Source organism: Nerophis ophidion, linkage group LG21 (assembly GCF_033978795.1).
Source record: "Nerophis ophidion isolate RoL-2023_Sa linkage group LG21, RoL_Noph_v1.0, whole genome shotgun sequence".
NCBI classification, from domain to species: domain Eukaryota; kingdom Metazoa; phylum Chordata; class Actinopteri; order Syngnathiformes; family Syngnathidae; genus Nerophis; species Nerophis ophidion.
In genome coordinates, this window is record NC_084631.1 from 40,278,936 (window position 1) to 40,294,048 (window position 15,113).

The 15,113-nt window shown below is 39.7% G+C and overlaps 1 protein-coding gene across 3 annotated transcripts in view; it reads left to right on the top strand.

Annotated features, from left to right (window-relative positions):
- top2b (DNA topoisomerase II beta) overlaps positions 1-15,113 on the top strand; it is a 132,126-nt gene that overhangs the window by 33,287 nt on the left and 83,726 nt on the right. For all 3 annotated transcript variants that reach the window (XM_061882614.1, XM_061882616.1, XM_061882615.1), the window contains exons 9-12: positions 5,547-5,648; positions 5,735-5,872; positions 5,970-6,108; positions 12,642-12,799. In XM_061882614.1, coding sequence (XP_061738598.1) covers positions 5,547-5,648; positions 5,735-5,872; positions 5,970-6,108; positions 12,642-12,799 — 537 coding nt within the window. The remainder of the gene's footprint in view (positions 1-5,546; positions 5,649-5,734; positions 5,873-5,969; positions 6,109-12,641; positions 12,800-15,113) is intronic.

Here is a 15,113-nt window from a genome sequence, read left to right on the forward strand (position 1 = left end):
TCGTTTTTATACACTTTACAAGAAATACATTGGCGGCAAACTCCGTAGCTTGCTAGCTTGTTTGCGCTGGCTTTCGGAGACTCTTATTTTGTTAGCGCAGGCGCGATGGGGCGGCACTTTTATTGTGAAGACAGGAACTGTGCGATCAGTCTTTAGGCTTTTGACGGGAAGTACGGTTGAAATAAAAAAGTGTCTTTTTTCCTTTACAATTTTGATCTATTGCTTGGTTGATACTTTTATTAGTAGATTGCACAGTACAGTACATATTCCGTACAATTGACCACTAAATGGTAACACCCCAATAAGTTTTTCACCTTGTTTAAGTCGGGTCATGTGACCGCCTGGCTCTGTTTGATTGGTCCAACGTCACCAGTGACTGCATGTGATTGGTGAAACGCACGCATGTGTAGATTCTACTTTGAAGCTCTGTCATAAACCAAAACAAACATTAAAGATCGATTAAAAAAAAGTAGCGAGTAGCGAGCTGAATGTAGATAAATGGAGCGGAGTAAAAGTAGCGTTTCTTCTCTATAAATATACTCAAGTAAAAGTAAAAGTATGTTGCATAAAAACTACTCGTAGAAGTACAATTTATCCCAAAAGTTACTCAAGTAAATGTAACGCGTTACTACCCACCTCAGGTACCCAGTAAAGATGTCCGATAATGGCTTTTTTGGCGATATTATCCAACTTTTAATCAACCGATACCAATATATACAGTCAAGGAATCAACATATTATTATGCCTAATTTTGTTGTGATGCTCCTCTGCATGCATTAAACCTGTGCTTCTCAACCTTTTTTCAGTACCCCCTGTGAACATTTTTTTAATTCAAGTAACCCCTAATCAAAGCAAAGCATTTGTGGTTGAAAAAAAAGAGATAAAGAAGTAAAATCCAGCACTATGTCATCAGCTTCTGATTTATTAAATTGTATAACAGGGCAAAATATTGCTCATTTGTAGTGGTCTTTCTTGAACTATTTGGAAAAAAACTTATAAAAATAATTAAAACCTTGTTGAAAAACAATTATAAATGCAGATGTCTACACATAGAAGTAATCATCAACTTAAAGTGTCCTCTTTGGGGATTGTAATAGAGATCCATCTGGATTCATCAATTTCATTCTAAACATTTCTTCACAAAAAAGAAATCTTTAACATCAATATTTATGGAACATGTCGTCAAAAAATCTGGCTGTTAACACTGAATATTACTTTGTTGCATTTCTTTTCACACTTTATGAACTTACATTCATATTTTGTTGAAGTATTAATTAAATAATTATATTTATAAAGGATTTTTGTATTGTTGCTATTTAAAAAAAATCTCACGTACCCCTTGGCATACCTTCAAGTACCCCCATTTGAGAACCACTGCATTAAACAATGCATCCAGGCTCATCCGATGACTATTCCCCACACCCGCTTTGTTTTAGCAATCAAGACTATTTCAGTTGTCGCTATTCTTCTTTGTGGGGACATTGTTGATTGTCATGTCATGTACGGATGTACTTTGTGGACGCCATCTGCTCCACACACTGTAAGTCTTTGCTGTCGTCCAGCATTCTGTTTTTCTTTACTTTGTAGCCAGTTCAGTTTTAGTTTCGTTTTCCATAGCCATCCCTAAGCTTCAATGGTTTTTTTTTTTAGGGACACTCGCCTAGAGATGTCCGAAATTGGCTTTTTTGCCGATATCCGATATTGTCCAACTTTTAATTACTGATACCGATATATACAGTGGTGGAACGAACACATTATTATGCCTAATTTTGTTGTGATGCCCCGCTGGATGCATTAAACAATGTAACAAGGTTTTCCAAAATAAATTAACTAAATTTATGGAAAAAAATGCCAACATGGCACTGCCATATTTATTATTGAAGTCACAAAGTGCATTATTATTTTTTTTAACATGCCATGGGGGTATTTGTTCTGTTGTGTTTATGTTGTGTTGCAGCGCGGATGTTCCCCCGAAATGTGTTTGTCATTCTTGTTTGGTGTGGGTTCGCAGTATGGCGCATATTTGTAACACTGTTAACTGTATGGCTGTTGAACAAATTTGCCTTGTATTCACTTGTGTGTGTGAAAAGCCGTAGATATTATTTGCGTTTTAAAAAGTCCTACATTTTACTTTTTGTATCCGATACCGATAATTTGTAGATATTCCTGTACACATTAATTTATCCCACTGTATAGAGTGTACATTTGTAAAAAAAAAAAAACACTTCTATATTTTTTATCACTTCTATACATTTTATCACTTCTATATGTTTTATATATTTACACATTGTTTTCCTGCATGCACACATCGCACTGTATGGAATGGCCTCAATCTCGTTACCCTGCGTAATGACAAAGCAGATTCTGATTTTGATTCTAATTTCCGAACCGATACCGATAATTTCCGATATTACATTTTAAAGCATTTATCGCCCGATATTATCGGACATCTCTAGTACCCAGGCTTTCCCGCAGATTGCCAATACACATGTGGCATAGGGGGCATAGCTACGAGCGTGGCTTATATGACATCATGATAATGACGTCATGATCAGTGTAATTGGCAATTATGCACATATTTTCTTTAAAAAGGCTAAACACAATTTTTTACATACAAAACCAGTGAAGTTGGCATGTTGTGTAAATGGTAAATAAAAACAGAATACATCCATCCATTTCCTACCGCTTGTCCCTTTCGGGGTCGCGGGGGGTGCTGGAGCCTATCACAGCTGCATTCGGGGAGAAGGCGGGATACACCCTGGACAAGTCACCACCTCAACAAATCCTTTTTATCCTATATTCAATTGAATAGACGGCAAAGACAAGATATTTAACGTTCAAACTGGAAAACTTTATTTTTTGCAAATATTAGCTCATAAGAAATTTGATGCCTGCGACATGTTTAAAAAAAGTTGCTACAAGTGGCAAAAAAGACTGAGAAAGTTGAGGAATGCTCTTCAAACATTTGGAACATGCCATAGGTGAGCATGCGAGTTGGGAACAGGTGGGCGCCATGATTGGGTATAAAAGCAGCTTCCATGAAATGCTCAGTCATTCACAAACAAGGACAGGGCTAGGGTCACCACTTTGTCAACAAATGCCTGAGCAAATTGTCCAACAATTTAAGAACTAAATTATTCAACAAGCTACAGCAAGGAATTTAGGGATTTCACCATCTACGCTCCATAATATCATCAAAAGGTTCAGAGAATCTAGAGAAATCACTGCACATACGCGACAAGGCCAAAAACCAACATTGAATGCCCGTGACCTTCGATCCCTCAGGCGGTACTGCATCAAAAAGCCACATCAGTGTGTAAATGATATCACCACGTGGGCTCAGGTACACTTCAGAAAACCACTGTCAGTCGCTACATCTGTAAGTGCAAGTTAAAACTCTACTATGCAAAGCCAAAGCCATTTATCAACAACACCCAGAAATGCTTCGCTGGGTCAAGTTCACCTAAGATGAACTGATGCATTGTGGAAAAGTGTTCTGTGGTCTGACGAGTTCCCATTTCAAATTTTTGGGGAAAACTGTGGACGTCGTGTCCTCCGTGTGTGTGTATATGTATATATATATATATATATATATATATATATATATATATATATATAGGCGCAAAGTTCATAAATGAATTAGTGAAGTAAATTATATTTATATAGCACTTTTCTCTAGTAACTCAAAGCGCTTACATAGTGAAAGCCAATATCTTCGATCCCTCAGGCGGTACTGCATCAAAAAGCCACATCAGTGTGTAAAGGATATCACCACGTGGGCTCAGGTACACTTCAGAAAACCACTGTCAGTCGCTACATCTGTAAGTGCAAGTTAAAACTCTACTATGCAAAGCCAAAGCCATTTATCAACAACACCCAGAAACGCTTCGCTGGGTCAAGTTCACCTCAGATGGGCTGATGCAAAGTGGAAAAGTGTTCTGTGGTCTGACGAGTTCACATTTCAAATTTTTGGGGAAAACTGTGGACGTCGTGTCCTCCGTGTGTGTGTGTGTGTGTATATGTATATGTATATATATATATATATGTATATATATATATATATATATATATATATATATATATATAGGCGCAAAGTTCATAAGTGAATTAGTGAAGTAAATTATATTTATATAGCACTTTTCTCTAGTAACTCAAAGCCCTTACATAGTGAAAGCCAATATCTTCGATCCCTCAGGCGGTACTGCATCAAAAAGCCACATCTGTGTGTAAAGGATATCACCACGTGGGCTCAGGTACACTTCAGAAAACCACTGTCAGTCGCTACATCTGTACGTGCAAGTTAAAACTCCACTATGCAAGGCCAAAGCCATTTATCAACAACACCCAGAAATGCTTCGCTGGGTCAAGTTCACCTAAGATGAACTGATGCATTGTGGAAAAGTGTTCTGTGGTCTGACGAGTTCACATTTCAAATTTTTGGGGGAAACTGTGGACGTTGTGTCCTCCGTGTGTGTGTGTGTGTGTGTGTGTGTGTGTGTGTGTGTGTGTGTGTGTGTGTGTGTGTGTGTGTGTGTGTGTGTGTGTGTATATATATATATATATATATATATATATATATATATATATATATATATATAGGCGCAAAGTTCATAAGTGAATTAGTGAAGTAAATTATATTTATATAGCACTTTTCTCTAGTAACTCAAAGCGCTTACATAGTGAAAGCCAATATCTAATTGACATTTAAAGCAGTGTGGGTGACACTGGGAGCAGGTGGGTAAAGTGTCTTGCCCAAGGACACAACGGCAGTGACGGAAGTGGGGATCGAACCTGGAACCCTCAAGTTGCTGGCACGGCCACTCTACCAACCGACCTATACCGCCCCGTTAAAAAGCCAGCATGTGTGATGGTATGGGGGTGTATTAGTGGGCAAGGCATGGGTAACTTACACATCTGTGAAGGCACCATTAATGCTGAAAGGTACATACAGCTTTTGGAGCAACAAATGGTGCAATCTAAGCAACGTTGTAATGGACGCCCCTGCTTATTTCGGCAAGACGATAACAAGCCACGTCTTACAACAGCGTGGCTTCATAGTAAAATAGTGCTGGTACTAGACTGGCCTGCCTGTAGGCTAGACCTGTCTCCCATTGAAAATATGAAGGCAAAAATATCAGAAGGGAGTCTATGGAACAACTTAGACTGTACATCAAGGAAGAATGGGAAAGAATTCTACTTCAAAAATGTGTTTCCTCAGTTCCCAAACCTTTACTGAGTGTTGTTAAAAGGAAAGGCCATGTAACACACTGGTAAAAATGCCACTTCGACAACTTTTTTGCAATGTGTTGCTGCCATTAAATTCTAAGTTCATGATTATTTGCACAAAAAAAACGTGTTTCTCGATTCGAACATCAAGTATCTTGTCTTTGCAGTCTAGTCAATTGAATATAAAGTAAAAAGGATTTAAAAATCATTATATTCTCTTTTTATTACCATGCCAACTTTTGGGTTTTGTACTTTGAAGCTGCCGTCTTGCCCAAGTTTACAGACGGAAGCATGTTTGTAAGTCCAAAGTTATGTTTCAGGGCGGCAGGCACACTGACTATGTGGTGGATCAAATCGTGTCCAAGCTTATCGAAGTGGTGAAGAAGAAAAACAAAGCCGGCGTGTCCGTCAAACCTTTCCAGGTGAAACTGTACTGATTTGGTGCCACCTTCTGTTCATTACTTTGTGTGTCACTGACTTCTTTATCTGCTTGTCCTGAATGCTGTAGGTTAAAAACCATATTTGGGTTTTCGTGAATGCGCTGATTGAGAATCCAAGCTTTGACTCCCAGACCAAAGAAAACATGACACTCCAGACGAAGAGCTTTGGTTCCAAATGCCTTCTCTCCGAAAAGTTTGTCAAGGCTGTAAGTACCTTTTCAGTACATTATGATGAAAACTGTGGCCGGGAACCAGCACAGGCCTGTCATGTGTCATGTGTCATCTGTCATCTGTCATCCGCAGGCAACCAATTGTGGGATCGTCGAGAGCATCCTCAACTGGGTGAAGTTCAAAGCTCAGATACAGTTGAATAAAAAGTGCTCATCAGTGAAGCACAGCAAAATCAAAGGCATTCCCAAGCTGGATGATGCCAACGACGCCGGTAGGTGAAGTGTTGCCTCATAAGCCATGTTCACACCAACACAGCTGTCGTCAAAATGGCACGGTTCCCTACAAAGTAGGGCTGGGCGATAAAACGATAACGAGACATATCGCGATAGACATGTGATCAATATCAATAGAAAGTAGAAGCATTTAAGTCTCACCTTAAAACTCATCTGTATACTCTAGCCTTTAAATAGACCTCCTTTTTAGACCAGTTGATCTGCCGCTTCTTTTCTTTCTCCTATGTCCCCCCCTCCCTTGTGGAGGGGGTCCGGTCCGATAACCATGGATGAAGTACTGGCTGTCCAGAGTCGAGACCCAGGATGGACCGCTCGTCGGGACCCAGGATGGACCGCTCGCCTGTATCGGTCGGGGACATCTCTACGCTGCTGATCCGCCTCCGCTTGAGATGGTTTCCTGTGGACGGGACTCTCGCTGCTGTCTTGGATCCGCTTGAACTGAACTCTCGCGGCTGTGTTGGAGCCACTATGGATTGAACTTTCACAGTATCATGTTAGACCTGCTCGACATCCATTGCTTTTGGTCCCCTAGAGGGGGGGGGGTTGCCCACATCTGAGGTCCTCTCCAAGGTTTCTCATAGTCAGCATTGTCACTGGCGTCCCACTGGATGTGAATTCTCCCTGCCCACTGGGTGTGAGTTTTCCTTGCTCTTTTGTGGGTTCTTCCGAGGATGTTGTAGTCGTAATGATTTGTGCAGTCCTTTGAGACATTTGTGATTTGGGGCTATATAAATAAACATTGATTGATTGATTGATTGAAAATGGGGTCGATAGAACGTTCGATAATTTCACTGAGTTCTGTTAGAAAAAAATAGTAAGAAACGCAGAGCCGGAACCGCACGGCATTCTGGGGGGTGTAGGCAAAAGGAAGGGCTTTAGCCTCTCGACCTATCACGGCCGAGCCTGAACCGCAAGGCATTCTGGGAAATGCTAACAGGGGGGGGGAAAAAAGCAACGATTGATTGATACTTTTATTAGTAGATTGCACAGTTCTGTACATATTCCGTACAATTGACCACTAAATGGTAACACCCCAATAAGTTAATCAACGAAACGGGAATATGAGTGCGGCAGCACGAGAGGAAATTGTAAATACCATCAATCAATCAATCAATGTTTATTTATATAGCCCCAAATCACAAATGTCTCAAAGGACTGCACAAATCATTACGACTACAACATCCTCGGAAGAACCCACAAAAGGGCAAGGAAAACTCACACCCAGTGGGCAGGGAGAATTCACATCCAGTGGGACGCCAGTGACAAAGCTGACTATTAGAAACCTTGGAGAGGACCTCAGATGTGGGCAACCCCCCCCCCCCCCCCCTCTAGGGGACTGAAAGCAATGGATGTCGAGCGGGTCTAACATGATACTGTGAAAGTTCAATCCATAGTGGCTCCAACACAGCCGCGAGAGTTCAGTTCAAAGCGGATCCAAGACAGCAGCGAGAGTCCCGTCCACAGGAAACCATCTCAAGCGGAGGCGGATCAGCAGCGTAGAGATGTCCCCAACCGATACACAGGCGAGCGGTCCATCCTGCGTCTCGACTCTGGACAGTTAGGACGTCCCACTGGGTCATTATTGTCACCGATGTCCCGCTAGGTGTGAGTTTTCCTTGCCCTTATGTGGGCCTACCGAGGATGTTGTAGTGGTTTGTGCAGCCCTTTGAGACACTAGTGATTTAGGGCTATATAAGTAAACATTGATTGATTGATTGATACTTCATCCATGGTCATCGGACCGGACCCCCTCCACCATTGAGGGGGGGACATAGGAGAAAAAAGAAAAGAAGCGGCAGATCAACTGGTCTAAAAAGGAGGCCTATTTAAAGGCTAGAGTATACAGATGAGTTTTAAGGTGAGACTTAAATGCTTCTACTGAGGTAGCATCTCGAACTGTTACCGGGAGGGCATTCCAGAGTACTGGAGCCCGAACGGAAAACGCTCTATAGCCCGCAGACTTTTTTTGGGCTCTAGGAATCACTAATAAGCCGGAGTCTTTTGAAGGCAGATTCCTTGCCGGGACATATGGTACAATACAATCGGCAAGATAGGCTGGAGCTAGACCGTGTAGTATTTTATACGTAATTAGTAAAACCTTAGAGTCAGTGAAGTGAAGTGAATTATATCTATATAGCGCTTTTCTCGTGTGACTCAAAGTGCTTTACATAGTGAAACCCAATATCTAAGTTAGATTTAAAGCAGTGTGGGTGGCACTGGGAGCAGGTGGGTAAAGTGTCTTGCCCAAGGACACAACAGCAGTGACTAGGATGGCGAAAGCGGGAATCGAACCTGCAACCCTCAAGTTGCTGGCACGGCCGCTCTACCAACCGAGCTATGCCGCCCAATGGTTAATTTTGGTTCATTTTTTTTTTTTTTTTTTTTTTTGTGTTTTCTCCTCTTTTAAACCATTCAAATAAGTGTTTTTTTCATCATTTATTCTCTACAAAAAACCTTCCGTAAAAGGAAAAAAAATGTACGACGGAATGTAGTATCTGGTTCAAAAGACTGGAAACTCAAAATGCAGGACTTGGGCCGAACTACAGGGGTCACCAACCTTTTTGAAACCAAGAGATACTTCTTGGGTACTGATTGATGCGAAGGGCTACCAGTTTTACACTTTACATTTGAAGAAGGAAAAAAAAAACATATATAAGTCGCACTGGAGTATATGTTGCAATTTTTGGGGGGAAATGTATTTGATAAAACCCAACACCAAGAATAGACTGATAACATGGACAAAAGTTGAAAGATGCAATGGTCTGTCAGAAGGCGAGAATGCCACTGATCTTTTATGCACAGACATTAATTACAAACAAGTCACAGTTGAGGATTGGAACCTTGATTAGACAGTCAAACCTGTTTGTGTCAACTTTTGAGCATGTTATCAGATCAAAGTCACTGGGGTATGTAAACTTTTGATCAGGGTCATTTGGGTACTTTCTTTTGTCCTTTTGATTTAAAAATAGTAAACACAGTTGTTTGCCAACAAATAACTTCACACAACCATAAAGTATGAGTGGAAGAAAGTTTTTTGTGGTATCATTCATATTCTCTGAAGAATACTTTTAATCAGGGTCATTTGGGTACTTTCTTTTGTGCTTTTGATTTGAAAATAGTAAACAGTTGTTTGCCAATAAATAGCTTTACACAACCATAAAGTATGAGTGGAAGAAAGTTTTTTGTGGTATCATTCATATTCTCTGAAGAATACTTATACTCAGGGTCATTTGGGTACTTTCTTTTGTCCTTTTGATTTGAAAATAGTAAACAGTTGTTTGCCATCAAATAGCTTCACACAACCATAAAGTATGAGTGGAAGAAAGTTCTTTGTGGTATCATTCATATTCTCTGAAGAATACTTTTAATCAGGGTCATATGGGTACTTTCTTTTGTCCTTTTGATTTGAAAAGAGTAAACAGTTGTTTGCCAATAAATAGCTTCACACAACCATAATGTACGAGTGGAAGAAAGTTTTTTGTGGTATCATTCATATTCTCTGAAGAATACTTTAATCAGGGTCATTTGGGTACTTTCTTTTGTCCTTTTGATTTAAAAATAGTAAACACAGTTGTTTGCCAACAAATAGCTTCACACAACCATAAAGTATGAGAGGAAGAAAGTTTTTTGTGGTATCATTCATATTCTCTGAAGAATACTTTTACTCAGGGTCATTTGGGTACTTTCTTTTGTCCTTTTGATTTGAAAATAGTAAACAGTTGTTTGCCCATAAATAGCTTCACACAACCATAAAGTATGAGTGGAAGAAAGGTTTTTGTGGTATCATTCATATTCTCTGAAGAATACTTTTACTCAGGGTCATTTGGGTACTTTCTTTTGTCCTTTTGATTTGAAAATAGTAAACAGTTGTTTGCCCATAAATAACTTCACACAACCATAAAGTATGAGTGGAAGAAAGGTTTTTGTGGTATCATTTATATTCTCTGAAGAATGGCCAAAAAATCATAAATTCTCCCAAGGTATGTAAACGTATGAGCACAACTATGTAGTATACACAGTACAAGCCAAAAGTTCGGACACACCTTCTCCTCATTTAATTAGTTTTCTTTATTTTCATGACTATTTCCATTGTATATAGTCATATCACAACTATGAATGAACACATGTGGCGTTATGTACTATAACTAGGGCTATCCGATAATGGCTTTTTTGCCAATATCCCGATATTATCCAACTCTTAATTACCGATTCTGACATCAACCAATACCAATATATACAGTTGTGGAATGAACACATTATTATGCCTAATTTTGTTGTGATGCCCCGCTGGATGCATTAAACAATGTAACAAGGTTTTCCAAAATAAATCAACTCAAGTTATGGTAAAAAAAATGCCAACATGGCACTGCCATATTTATTATTGAAATCAGAAAGTGCATCATTTTTTTTAACATGCCTCAAAGCAGCAGCTTGGAATTTGGGACATGCTCTCCCTTGGAGAGCATGAGGAGGTTGAGGTATATATTGTAGCGTCCTGGAAGAGTTAGTGCTGCAAGGGGTTCTGGGTATTTTCTATGTTGTGTTACGGTGCGGATGTTCTCCCGAAATGTGTTTGTCATTCTTGTTCGGTGTGGGTTCACAGCGTGGCGCATATTTGTAACAGTGTTGGCGTTGTTTATACGGCCACCCTCAGTGTGACCTTGTCAGGTTCAAACACTGGTGACATCTATTAATCAGACAAGAACCAAGGAACCAAGCAGACACAGGGTTAAATAGAGCTCATGAAGAGACACGTGTTTTGGGCTGTACTCTAGTTACAGACCCAAACAACGTTCTAAAGCACAGCCCGCGTGCCTCCTGTATTTATTAAGGAAATCCCTATTACATCATTGTGACTAAGGGAATAGGGGGGAGTGGACTCGACAAGATATGATAATACAAAATTGCAAATATGTCGACACTTGGTGCTATCGCCCAGTCTGTTCTTGTGCTGGTCCCAGAACACAAAGTTTGGCCTTGGCAGTCAGCAGGCGGTATCTGAACAGAACACTCATGGAAAAGAAAGGCAAGCAATCTCTCAGATTGCTAGCTCTGCACAAATACAGAAAAAAACCCTTCAACACAAATTGACAATACTTTATAGTAACGGCCCTTAAGCATATAGTTATGATGATAATATATACATAATTATTCTAACAGACCTGTGTGGCTGTTGACCAAGTATGCCTTGCATTCACTTGTGTGTGTGAAAAGCCGTAGATATTATGTGACTGGGCCGGCACGCAAAGGCAGCGCCTTTAAGGTTACCGATAATTTCCGATATTACATTTTAAAGCAATTTGGGACTGCCGATATTATCGGCTGATAAATATCGGACATCTCTAGAAATAACTGAAAATATGTTTTATATTGCATCCATTTTCTACAGCTTATTCCCTTTCGGGGTCGCGGGGGGTGCTGGCGCCTATCTCAGCTACAATCGGGCGGAGGGCAGGGTACATCCTGGACAAGTCGCCACCTCATCGCAGGGCGACCCCGAAAGGGATTAAGCGGTAGAAAATGGATGGATGGATGTTTTGCTAAAAGCGAGCACCAATAGACTAAAAAATAGCTTTTACCCAAGAGCCATAGTAGCACTAAACAGGCACTGAGTGAGCACAATATGTCCATCATGTCCTCATGTGTAATGTTTAAATGTTTTTCTATTTTTTCGGACTACAATGTGCAATAATGTTTTATGTATGTGTGTATATGTATTCATATGCATGCAGATATGCATCTGTGTGGATACATATACATAGATACATCTGTCATCTCTATCTTTTTTTTTTTTTTTACTATTTATACTACCATATTGTATATGCACCTTAGGAGGAGCTGCTCCAATTTCGTTGTTCTTTGAACCTGTTCATTGCAATAATGACAATAAAACTCTATTCTATTCTATTGTATTCTCCGATGAGATGACGATTTGTCCAGGGTGTACCCCGCCTTCCGCCCGATTGTATCTGAGATAGGCTCCAGCGACCCTGAAAGGAATGAGCAGTAGTAAATGGATGGATGGATGTTTTGTATTGGAGTTTCTTCAAAAATAGCCACCTTTTGCTCTGATGATGGCTTTGCACACTCTTGTCATTCTCTCCATGAGCTTGAAGCACACCTGTGAAGTGAAAACCATTTCAGGTGACTGACTAACCTCTTGAAGCTCAAGGAGAGAATGCAGGGAGTGTGCAAAGCAGTGATCAGAGCTATTTTGAAGAAAGTAGAATACAAAACATGTTTGCAGTTTTTTCACCTTTATTTTGTTAAGTACATAACTCCACATGTGTTCTTTCATAGTTTTGATGTGACTACCTACAATGTAAATAGTTATGACAATAAATAAAACACATTAAATGTGTGTGTGTGTGTGTGTATATGTATATATATGTGTGTATATATACAGTATATATGTATGTATGTATATATTTATATCCACATTATAGTCATTGCTGTAGATACCAACTAAACAAATAACGCAGGCTTTGTCTTCTTCCCATGAATATGAAAGGTGGTAAACACTCCTCCGAGTGCACGCTTATCCTCACCGAGGGAGATTCAGCCAAGTCCCTGGCTGTGTCAGGACTTGGAGTCATCGGGCGGGATCGCTATGGCGTGTTCCCACTGAGAGGAAAGATCCTCAACGTGCGAGAAGCTACGCACAAGCAGGTATGCATCTGGTGGTTTCTCAATGTCATTTGTAAATATCTGCGATATTGACTTCATGCACAGCAGTAAGCATGAAGGTTGACACTTCCGGCCGGGGTGAGTTGGCTTTGCTGGCTTGATTATACCCGATGACGAGGGTATAATCATATGCGATGATTCATGTGTACTACAAAAAATAGCCAAGTATCCACATACATATAATTTTTGTGTGCTGCATGTTCCACAACATAAATAATCCTCTGTCATGGATGTGCTGTGAATGAGTGTCTCCATGGTGACATTCAGGTAGGACACAGAAAAAGCAAATTTAAATAACTAATACATACTTTTACGTACACAGTCTTAGTAGATCACCCTCTAATATTACCTGCAATTGTATACTTTGTATACACTAGGGCTGGGCGGCATGGCCTTTTATTATTATCTCAATATTTTTAAGCCATGTCACAATACACCATATATATATATATATATATATATATATATATATATATGTATATATGTATATATATGTAGCTCCATATTTTGCCTTAGCCGTAAAGGATATAATCACAGCAGTATGATGATTCTATGTGTCTACATTAAAACATTCTTTTTCATACTGCATTAATATATGCTACTTTTAAACTTTCATGCAGAGAGGGAAATCACAAATAAGTCCACTTTATGAAACAGTTATTGGCACAGTGGCACAAACATTTATGTCATTTCTAAAACAGAAAGTGCAAGATTGTCAGAGATTTTAAAACAAGCTATGAGTGCACTTTTGTGCATGATGTCACTAAGATGACATATCAAAACAACACTCAATTAAAGTGCACATTTTGTACAGAACGCCACTACAATAGTTTAAAACAAATAAAGTGCACTTTTGTGCATGATGTCACACAAGATATTTCAAGAACTGTCACATAAAAATGAGCAATTGCAAATATTTGTATGTTTATTTTCTTCATCGCTTGTTTTCAAACAGACTGCAAGATGTTTGAAGTTGTTGGAAAGAAATGGCACAAAAAATATCCAACCCTGCAGTTCAAGACGGTCAATAGTTATTGGAAGAGCCATGCTTACAGAGAATAACAATTAATCAAGTTACTTTCTTAAAATCATTCAACGTTATTTATTGTCCAATACGGTGGTAAAAACATAACATTAAACGTCTTTTTGAAATGTCACAAAGGGGACAAGAGAGTGATCAATGATCAGTTGCTTTATTGTGCAAGATTGGTTACGCAACCACACCCAAACAACTGCGAACAAGTACCTAGCATGATGTGGGCCATAACCACACCAAACCAACTACTACAAACAAGTACCTAGCGTAATGTCAACCGTAACCACACCAAAACAACTACAAACAAGTACCTAACATAATGTCGGCCATACCCACACCAAAACAACAACTACAAACAACTATCTAGCATGATGTTGGCTGTAACCACACAAAAACCACAAGTAATTCACATGTCAGCTGTAACCACACCAAAACAACAACTACAAACAGGTACCTAGCATAATGTCGGCCATAACCACACCAAAACAAAAACTACAAACAAGTATCTAGCATGTTGTCGGCTGTAGCCACACCAAAACCACAAGTACTTCACATGACGTCGGCTGTAACCACACCAAAACAACTACTATAAACAAGTACCTAGCATGATGTCGGCTGTAACCACACCAAAACAACCACTACAAACAAGTACCTAGCATAATGTCGGCTGTAACCACACCAAAACAACTACTACAAACAAGTACCTAACATGATGTCGGCTGTAACCACACCAAAACAACAACTACAAGCACATAGCATGATGTCGGCTGTAACCACACCAAAACAACAACTACAAACAACTATCTAACATGATGTCGGCTGTAACCACACAAAAACCACAAGTAATTCACATGATGTCAGCTGTAACCACACCACAACAACAACTACAAACAGGTACCTAGCATAATGTCGGCCATAACCACACCAAAACAAAAACTACAAACAAGTATCTAGCATGATGTCCTCTGTAACCACACCAAAACAACTACTACAAGTACCTAGCATGATGTCGGCTGTAACCACACCAAAACAACAACTACAAACAAGTATCTGGCATGATGTCTGCTGTAACCACACCAAAACCACAAGTACTTCACATGACGTCGGCTGTAACCACACCAAAACAACTACTACAAACAAGTACCTAGCATAATGTTGTCTGTAACCACACCAAAAGAACTACTACAAACAAGTACCTAGTATGATTTCCGCTGTAACCACACTAAAACAACAACTACAAGTACTTCACATGATGTTGTC